The 10,220-nt window shown below is 55.5% G+C and overlaps 1 protein-coding gene across 1 annotated transcript; it reads left to right on the top strand.

The window, feature by feature from the left end:
* Positions 1-3,400: 3,400 nt before the first annotated feature.
* Positions 3,401-8,346, top strand: MYC (MYC proto-oncogene, bHLH transcription factor). The gene is made up of 3 exons (XM_054708494.1): positions 3,401-3,811; positions 5,423-6,200; positions 7,260-8,346. Exons 2-3 carry the CDS (start codon positions 5,432-5,434, stop codon positions 7,820-7,822), a joined length of 1,332 nt encoding a protein of 443 aa, XP_054564469.1. The 5' UTR covers positions 3,401-3,811; positions 5,423-5,431; the 3' UTR covers positions 7,823-8,346.
* The last annotated feature ends 1,874 nt before the right edge of the window (positions 8,347-10,220 follow it).

The raw sequence follows: 10,220 nt of genomic DNA, 5'->3' as shown, positions 1-10,220 counted from the left end.
GGGAGGGGAAGGAGGGAAGGGAGGGTGGGAGGAAGGGAGGGAGGGAGGGAGGGAGGGAGGGAGGGAGGGGAAGGGGAGGGGAAGGAGGGAAGGGAGGGAGGGAGGGAGGGAGGGAGGGAGGGAGGGAGAAAGAAAGAGAAGTCCCTTAACTTGGTTGTGATCTGACTTTCCCTTTCCTCCTTTGTGAAAGGAGGTGGTCCCTACCTTGTTTGGGAGCACAAAACACCCCAAGCTGTGACTTCAAAGTAATGCCAGCCCGCCCCCAGCCTGCCCCCAGCCTGCCCGGTGGAGAATGAGGGAGGTCGAGTCCCGAATCCACAAGCCGGCTGTCTCCTTCAGTTCACAAGTCCCCAGCAGGCTGACTTCCTGTAGTATTCCCACCTGAAGACAGGGCGCATCTGCCATCTTCAGCAGTTTTCCAACACTGCCCTCCGAGGTCAAGCTACCCCGGCCTTGGTGGTGGGTGGCCGCCCGGTGGCTGGTTTGGGGGCGTTTTCCTTTTTGCTTTTTGTCCCTGTGGAGAGCAGCCCTTCAGCCTCCAGCAGAGCAATGCCAAAGGTGCCACATTCCTGAGGAATCACCCCCAGAGGCCTCTTCCCGGAAGGATCCCCTGTTGCCCAAATTTCCTGAGGAGCTACCTCCCTGAGCAGACCCTGCCGGGCACCCTCCTCATCCGAAAAGCGCACTGGCAGTGTTCACACCTACTGAGCGTACACTGTGCAGTCCTTCCACTTTTACTTCCACCTGGACCGCCCAGTCTTTTAAGTATAAAAACTTTCTCTTCATTAAAATGGTCCTTCACACTTTTTTTTTTCAGTGAAATCTCAAACGTTCCTCCCCCCATCACTATCAAAATATCTAGCTCTCTCCCGCTCACCAGCCCCATTAAAAAAAAAAAAAAAAAAAAGTAATAATACGCAAAACCAAATTCCCATCCGGGCCCAGGGTGCCTCCCCTCCCCCAGTAAGTCCAGTGCCTTGCTTTAAAACTTGGGAGTTAGAAGATGATGGGCTGAAGTTTGCTTCGCTGAGTTAGAAGCCTGCTGGCATTTTTTTCCCCCCCAGTAATCGTTAATTATTTCACGTTTCCCATAAATAGCGTCAGTTCTCCATAGGGCCATGTTCATTGTCAATAAGGAGTGATGGGTTAATTTTTACCGCCGCTTCTGTGGTGAAAAGCCGCCTCTGAAGCGCTTTTCCCTGCAGGAATCCCTCTTCCTCCCGCCCCCTCGGCAGCCCGACTGCAGGAATGCTGAAGAGCTGTCTGGAAACTGATGTTCAGGGGCCCCAGGATCCTTCCTCCCACCATAACCCTTGAGCTCCGGGGGCCCCTGCCCCACCCCCACCCCCCCCCCACCCCCAGCCCGCAGCGGTCAGCCTGACGCGGTGATCTCAGCGGCCAGTAGAGGGCACACTTACTTTAACTTTCGCAAACCCCAGCGCCAGGGCAGGCCGGGGAGGGGGGGAGGGGGGCGGGGGAAATACTTTGCAGCAAAACCACCGCCAGGGATTGGTCGCTCCCCGCGTTTGCGGCAGAGGCCTGGGGGCTGGAGCAATTCGCAATCCTTAAAGCTGAATTGTGCTGTGCGCCTGATTTGGAGGAAGTTGCTACTCATTCAACAATCGAACGCTGAGCTGCAAACGCAATGGCTAATGATTTACCTTGAATACAAACACAACGTACGCGCGATCCCCCCCTCCGAATTTTTTTTTCTGTTTTGGAATGGAAGGGAGTGGGGTGGGGTGAGAGGTGGGAAAGTTTACTTAAAATGCCTTTGCGGGGGGAGGGAGGGGATAGTGCCAAATCGCAAATTCCGAGCGAATGTGCATTAAATATTAAATACAGATCCATTCAGACAGAGAGCTAATCATATGTCGTGTTGGGCAACATTCTGGGTCGACGTGTACATGAAATGTACATAGATGTACGCGGGTTGTACGTACGAACTTTCACTAAGGCATGCAGAACAAAAATGTAGGGTCACTGAACTAGGAAATTACTCCTGCCTGAAATTCGGCCAATTTTTAATTGGCTCACGCCCCCTCCCCCTTCTCCCTCCCCCTTCCCCTCAAAAGGCAGGGAAGTAATACTTGGCTCCTCTCCTTTGATCAGAATCAATGCATTATTTCGTGCACGATCATGATTCCAATAATAAAGGGAACAGAAGACTCGGAAAGGAAGTTAAACGTCCGGTTTGTCCAAGGAGGAAAGAGTTAACGGTTTCCCTCCCTGGAGTTTTTTGCTGGTACCCCAGGCAAGGTCCGCGAGCTCGCCTCTTCCCCCCTTCTGGGGGGTCCGGTCTCTCGGCTCTGGCCACCTCCCCCCCCTCCCCAATATTCTCCCGTCTGGCGCCTTTTGATTTCCCCCAAACCTGGGAGCCCTGGACTGGTGCTGCTAACCTGAGCCACGGGCGCCAATGGGATTTTCCTGAAACCTGGCTGCGGAATTGGGACTCCGAGGGGCCCTCCGTGGGGAGCACAAGGGGACTCATGCTGGTGGAAGGTACCCAACCGAGACAGCTAGCCACACAGCAGGCGTAACACCCCCAGCAGATGCAATGGGCATTTATTCCTAACGCGCTCTCCTAAGTAGACGTGGCAGTGCGCTGCGGCGTTGTTTTAATAATCATCCCGGGCATCATTTTTTCTCCCTCTATCTTATCGCTTAGCCCCATCGACACTAACACCTCGCACCCACTCCGCGCGCGCCCATCAACAGCCTTTCTTCCCTCCTCTCTGCGTAGGACTTATTCCAAGAGTTGCCCTTTCCCCAGCCTTAGGGAAGCGCCCGGCCGCCCGGGACGTGCCTGTCGTGGCCGTGGGCACACGGTGTGTGTTCTCGGGGGTCGAGAGCTCAAGCTGTTCCGCCCGGGATGATGGGAGCTCGCAGGCCGGGGGAGCGGCCTGTCAACCAGAGCGCTGCGCCCCCCGAGGAGCCGCAGAGAAAGGGAGCGGGTCTGAGCGTCAGCGCCAGAAAATGGAAGGCGCGCTCGGCTAATTCATGCAAAGACCTAACTCTATTTACATCCGATCCCTCCGCGCACCGGAGTGCTGGGCTTCCAGGCTCAGTCTCCTCCCCTGCCCTCCTTCGGCACCGCCGCCCCTCCCGGATTCCCAAAGCTGGAGGGGAGAGGGAGAGAAAAAAGATCCTCGCTCGCGAATCCCCGCCCACCGGCCCTTTATAGGCGAGGGTCTGCCCCGCCGAGAACCCCCGGGCTGCGCTTCTTGCAGCTGCCGCAGCCACCACCGCGGCTCACGGGTCCCGGCCGCCGCCTTCCTCCCTCCCAGCCGCCTCGGCAAGGGCAGGGCTATTCCGAGGCTTGGCGGGAAAAAGGTCCGAGGGGAGGGGAATCGAAATAAACCGAGGGGAGGGGAATCGATTATAAAAGCCGGCTTATCGGACTCGCTGTAGTAATTCCAGCGAGAGGCAGAGGGAGCGAGCGGGCGGACCAGCCGGAGGGAACCTAGCGAGCCGGGCGAGCAGAGGCGCGCTCCGGGCGCCCGGGGCTGAGATCCGGAGTGAAAGCGGGGCTTCACCTCCGGCCCAGCCTCCGCCTCCCCACCCTGCCCGCCGACCCCGGGCCAGCGACCCGCCGCCCTCGCCGCAGCCACGAAAACTTTGCCTATTGCAGCGGGCGGGCACTTTCCCCTGGAACTTACAACACCCCGGCGAGAACGCGACTCTCCCAAGGAGCGGAGATCTTCTATTTGGGGGGACACTTCTCCGGGCCGCTGCCTACGACCCGCTCCTCTGCAAGGCGCTCCTCGCCCCCTTTTGGAACCTGGATTTCCTTCGGAGAGTGGGAAACCCGGTAAGCCCTCGGATCTGCTTGTCTTTTAATTTATTCTCCTACCGCTTTATTGATGGGATGCGTCCAATACCCGAGTTGGGGTGTCTTCTCTCCCATCCCGGGATTATTGACACTTTCTCGGAGTAGTTGTGGTAGGTCGGGGTGGGGTGGGGACCGAAGCAGAACTGGATGGGGTACCGTGAGTTGTCAAGATGGGAGGATGGAAAGCAGAGGGAAAACCGGGTGTGCGTTTTTTTTTGTTTGTTTTTAAGCCTTTGGAGGTTTTTGCCTATGGATATTGACGCAGCGCCCGGCGGGCTGGGCATTCCTGCTTTATTGCATTAATTGCTTTGGTTTTTGGGGGGCTCTGGGGGGGAAGCTGTGCTTCGTGGGGAGCAGAAAGCCCTTTGCATCTTGAGCTCCTTGGAGTAAGGATTACTATCCTTCTGTGTGATCGAGAGAGCGCCGCAGCCGCTGACTTTTCCTCGTCTCCGAAAGGGCATTTAAATTTCAGCTTTTTTTTTTTTTTTTTTTTTACTGCATTTCTGACAGCCGGAGACACTGCGGCGCGTCCCGCCCGCCGATTCCCCCGGCGTTTCCAATTCGTCCCCTGCTCCTTCTCATAAGTTGGCATTTGGCTCCTAAAAAGAATAATAGAATTAAAGATCTCGGCGTACCAGGGTGTCAGGACTTGGTGTTGGGGAGGCGCAGGAGGCGGAGAGGGAAGGCTCGGGCAGGGATGTGTCCGATTCTCCTGGCCATTGACTTAGGAAACGAGGGCAAACCTCCGCCCCCAGCCTTGGCTCCCCGGCCGCGTCGGGGTCCCCGCGCCCCTGAGGTGCAGAGGGACCGCGAGGAGCCGGGCTTTTCCCCCCGAACAGCTGCTGCCCGGGGCGGAGGGAGGGGAGGGCGCCCCCGCTCCGGGCGCAGACTCGCAGCAGGGTCTCTGGCGCAGTTGCGTCGCCGTATTGGGCGTTGAAGGGAGGCGCCTCTGTTATTCTCTCATACACCCCTTTTATTTATGGGGCGGGGGGGGGGGGTGTGTTAAAGCCCGCGGCGGAGCTCGCCGCACCAGCCGGCGAGGGAAAAGAAGAAAAGCTGGCAAAGGAGGGAGGGAGGGCGCGCTGGGGGTGGGGATGGAGGAGGAGGAGAGGGCGGCTGGGAGGGGCGGAGGCACCCGCGGGGGAAGGGGCGCCGCCGCTCCCGCCGCAGCGCCCCTCGCCTTCTCCTCCAGGTGCGGCAAAACTTTTCGGGTTGGCACATTGCATTCCCCGCCGCCGCCTCGCCCGGCCTCTTCCCGAGGCCAGAGCCCGTTTCCATTGCTCTCCAGCTGCGGGGCCGAACCCCAGGCTTGGCGCTCGGGCTCCTGGGGAACAAAAGTCCCGCTGGCGCCCCGCAGCTGGCTCACCAAATATGTGTCCGCGATAGGGGGGGGGGGGGGGGTCCCCCGGAGGCCGGCGCAAGGGCGCTCCTTTGGCCCCCGCCCCTCCGGCCACTGGCCCATTTGGGGGCGGAATAGCGCTGGAAGGGGAATGGTTCACGATGGTGGCGCGCGCTGCGCCGGGGTGAGGCACCAGCCTAGACGCCCCCCTTCACTAACGATCGCCCCCCTTTGTGTGCCCCCTGTCGCAGGCCGCCGCGATGCCCCTCAACGTCAGCTTCGCCAACAGGAACTATGACCTCGACTACGACTCGATGCAGCCCTATTTCTTCTGCGACGAGGAGGAGAACTTCTACCACCAGCAGCAGCAGAGCGAGCTGCAGCCGCCCGCGCCCAGCGAGGACATCTGGAAGAAATTCGAGCTGCTGCCCACGCCGCCCCTGTCGCCCAGCCGCCGCTCCGGACTCTGCTCGCCCTCCTACGTCGCCTTCGCGTCCTTCTCCCCGCGGGACGTGGACGACGGCGGCGGCGGCGGCGGCGGCGGCAGCTTCTCCACCGCCGACCAGCTGGAGATGGTGACCGAGCTGCTGGGAGGGGACATGGTGAACCAGAGCTTCATCTGCGACCCGGACGACGAGACCTTCATCAAAAACATCATCATCCAGGACTGCATGTGGAGCGGCTTCTCGGCCGCCGCCAAGCTCGTCTCCGAGAAGCTGGCCTCCTACCAGGCTGCGCGCAAAGACGGCGGCGGCCGGAGCCCCGCCCGCGGGCAGGGCGCCTGCTCCACCTCCAGCCTGTACCTGCAGGACCTGAGCGCCGCCGCCTCCGAGTGCATCGACCCCTCCGTGGTCTTCCCCTACCCGCTCAACGACGGCAGCTCGCCCAAGCCCTGCGCCTCCCCCGACTCCACCGCCTTCTCCCCGTCCTCGGACTCTCTGCTCTCCTCCACCGACTCCTCCCCGCGGGCCAGCCCCGAGCCCCTGGCGCTCCACGAGGAGACACCACCCACCACCAGCAGCGACTCCGGTAAGTGGGAGCCCTGCATGCCTGACAAAGGGGGGGAGAGGGGGGCGTCTGGCTATCTTTCTTCTTCTCGTGGGCGGCTAATGCAGCCGGCCGCTTCAGCTTTTCTTCTATTCGGGAAAGAAAGGGCAGGTCTGGAAGCATCTGGGAGCTCCATCATCCCCAGAAACACTGGGCTGGACTGTTCCCTCCCATCCCTTCCCCTAAGACCGCCCTAGTGGCCAGCCCCTTCCCTTCCCTTCCCTCCCACCCCTCAGGAATTTCATTGGGATTTTAAATCTTCCTGGTTTATCTTGCAACTCAATCCACTCCCTCTTACCTTTCTTAAGCATTTTAATTGCCCTAGGGGGGGGGAAGGGGGAAGTGTGAATGAGATTAAGAGGATTGATGTCTTTGAGAGGGAAAGAATTGCCTCCCTCTCGCTTTCTGAGAGGTGTTGGAATGTAATGGACTGCAGATCTAGGAAGAGGGGCTGTGGCCCCGGGCGGGCAGGCAGGCAGGCTCCCACCTGGGGCTGCGAAGGAGTGAAAGTGCCTCAGAGCGAATGAGCTGAGAAGTGGGGATCTCTTCAGCCCCTTTTTTGAACCTTGGAAAGCAGCTCCTTTCCCAAATTGAACTCTCTCCCTTCCCCCACCCCCTAGGGCTCTTGGCAAAGCTGCAAGGTTTTTTTTTCTTTTCTTTTCGAACTTCCCGTAAAATAGGGAGTTGCTGAATTCACACCAAGAGAATTTGCAGCTCTCCTTTGCAACATGGGTTCTTGGTAAAGTCCCTTAAAAAACAGGAGGTGCTTGGGAATTGTGCTTGGCGCTGGGTGTGCCCAAAGCCTCATTAAGTCTTAGGTAAGAATTGGCACCAATGTTGTCTCCTGGTAGATGGTAATTTTCTCACCTGTGCCATAAACCCAGCTGTCATCCCGCCTTCGTGGGAGGGGATGATTGGCTAGTTTGTTCTCTGGGGATCACTTTGGTCCTTCCTCGTATAATAATAACGCCTTCTATTTGCATAATTGAGATTATGGAAATGTTGTCGCTAACCAGGTGGCTTCTGTTTCCTTTCTTCCAGAGGAAGAGCAAGAGGATGAGGAAGAAATCGATGTTGTTTCTGTGGAGAAGAGGCAGCCCTCGGCCAAGAGGTCAGAATCAGGGTCCCCCTCTTCCAGAAGCCACAGCAAACCGCCCCACAGCCCGCTGGTCCTTAAGCGGTGCCACGTGTCCACCCACCAGCACAATTACGCGGCGCCCCCCTCCACCCGGAAGGACTACCCCGCCGCCAAGAGGGCTAAGTTGGACAGTGGCCGCGTCCTCAAACAGATCAGCAACAACCGCAGATGCGCCAGCCCCAGGTCCTCGGACACGGAGGAGAACGACAAGCGGCGGACGCACAACGTCCTGGAGCGCCAGAGGAGGAACGAGCTGAAACGCAGCTTCTTCGCGCTGCGCGACCAGATCCCCGAGTTGGAAAACAACGAGAAGGCCCCCAAGGTGGTGATCCTGAAGAAGGCCACCGCCTACATCCTGGCCATCCAAGCGGAGGAGCAGAAGCTCCTCTCGGAGAAGGACTTCTTGCGGAAACGGCGCGAACAGTTGAAACACAAACTTGAACAGCTGCGGAACTCTTGTGCCTAAAACTGGACCTCCGGGAGGGAGGGACTGGGACCGCTCGAGACTTCGCCCTCGTTACGAAGGGAAAGGACGGGAGAAGGTTCCTCCTGGCATCACTGCAGCATCCATTAAGACACGAACTTGTTGCAACTGCGCATGGTCAAGTGCAAACCGCACAACCGTGGCTGGGTCTTCAGACTGAAAGGTTTAGCCATAATGTAAACTGCCTCACATGGAACTTTGGGCATAAAAGAACATTTTTTTATGCTTGCCATCCTTTTTTTTGTTTTGTTTCCTTTAACAGATTTGTATTTAAGAATTTTTTTTTTAAATCTGAAAAAGTTTTACCCAATTTTTCCGTGTAAATATATCCCTCATTAAATGTAAATAACTTTAATAAGACGTTTATAACTAGTTATACGAAATTTCAATGTATTATAAAACAATTTTTTTTATTTAAATACATGTTTCTTTTTTAAATTGATTTTTTTTATTGTTTTTAGAAAAAAATAAAATATCGCAAATATATAATGGAGCCAAATCTTAAAGTTTGTGTGTCTTTTGTTTCTTGTTTTCTTCATTCTCTTGTTCATCAGTGACCACTGAACAGAAGGTGGCCCTTCAGGGAGTGAGCTTGCAAAAGTGGGAAAAGACATTACTCAGGAAAGGACGAGGGCTTTGTTAAATGGGTCTGGGGCCTTAAGGCCTTTAACTTATCAGGGTTATGAGATGCTTCCTGAGGTGGGTGATAAGGGCCAGAGTTGATACTTGAAAGAATGAAAGGGCAGGGCAGAAAGCTGGTGAGCCTGTGATGGGTTAGGGACCAAGCGGTGCTAGAGAGATTAATGATAACATTTAAGTATACAAGGGGTGAGGTAAGGACTGGGGGTTGGGAGGAAGATCAAGAAGAAACCCTGTTAACTTTGGTTAACCCATGCCATTCCCCTGTTCCATTCAAGCCCAGGGGTCCTGCCCCGTGGCAGAGTGGAAGGGGGAAGAGAATAGAAACCGAAGGTTGCTGTTTGCCTACTACTACCAGGTGCCAGGCCCTCTACATGGGTTATCGCAAGCCCCAGAGGAGCGCTGGGAGGCATGTTATTCACCTTCCTTTTACAAGCATGGGAATAATAGGAGCTCAGGGAGGCTAGGGAACTGTCTCTGTGGCCACACAGGCAATGAAAGGCAGCTTCCAAGTCCCACTCAACACTGGACTGGCGCGCCTTAGCTCATCCTCAAGTGTGAGGTCAAAAATGCTTGTAGCCCTAGCTGGTTTGGCTCAGTCCTCAGGGTCAACCTGCGGATTGAAGGGCTCCAGGTTCAATTCCGGTCAAGGGCACATGCCCGGGTTGCGGGCTCAATCCCTGGGGAGGGGGGGCGGGGGGGCCATGCAGGAGGCAGCTCATCAATGCTTCTCATCATTAATGCTTCTATCTCCCTCTCCCTTCCTCTCTGAAATCAATAAAAATAAATAAGTAAATCCTTAAAAAAAATGCTCATTATTGGCAGCCAGATGGACTGCTAAGTAATAACTAAACTTTACTACTTGTGTGCCAGGCATTCTTCTAAGTATTTTCCTTATACAACTCCACAGCAACTCTGTGAAGGAGGTACTGCTGATTTCCCTATGAGAAGGGGAAACTGAGGCACAGGAAGACACCCCCTCCCCCCCGCCCCCATCTGTGTTGCAAAGTTCCACCGATAATGAAGAGTAGAGCTGCCAGGATTCAAACCCAGACGGTCCACTCACAGACTCTCCAAGAGGCCAGAAGGAATACATGGGCCACCCATGAGAACAGGAGTCACCAATGGAATGGATTCTGTCTTCAATGTCAACATGCAGACCCTGTCGGACATCGGTTCCCCATTTTTTTTTGTTTGTTTTATTTTGCTGCCCGTTGTTTAATGTTTCCTTTAGCGTGGAGAAGTCCAGAACTCAAGCTCCCCCCCTAACATAGCCATTTGTTAAGTGAGATTCCCATTTGTTAAGTGAGATTCACCAGTTGCCGAGGGGAAGCTGCCAGTGTAACCCTGCTACTGTTCAGGTCATAAAATAAAATATAATTACCCTTTGTCGTGTGAGTCATTATTTTGGAAACGAAAGACTCCCAACCTCTTTCACACACGGATAATCATGACACATGCTCGTCACTGGAACATGAAAAGACACTTCTGACTGTAGATATTACTAATTATAAGCCTTTGAATACCCACAGCCCAAACCAGAAACTTGAACGTTGGCCACATACCAGCAGGTAAATGGGAGCTACTATGGCCGTTCTAATTATCTCATTGTCTGGGCCTCAGAGGAATCTTCAGATTCCCGTCCTCTTTGGGATGTTAATCCACCACCACCCATTAATCAATAGCTAATTACCGTCTTTGGCTCTGGCCCCTACAATAATTTAATCCAGCCCTTAATGTC

The sequence above is a fragment of the Eptesicus fuscus genome, chromosome 19, assembly GCF_027574615.1.
Source record: "Eptesicus fuscus isolate TK198812 chromosome 19, DD_ASM_mEF_20220401, whole genome shotgun sequence".
Taxonomy (NCBI): domain Eukaryota; kingdom Metazoa; phylum Chordata; class Mammalia; order Chiroptera; family Vespertilionidae; genus Eptesicus; species Eptesicus fuscus.
Note: the sequence above shows the minus strand (reverse complement) of the source record. Positions and strands in the feature narration are given on the sequence as shown.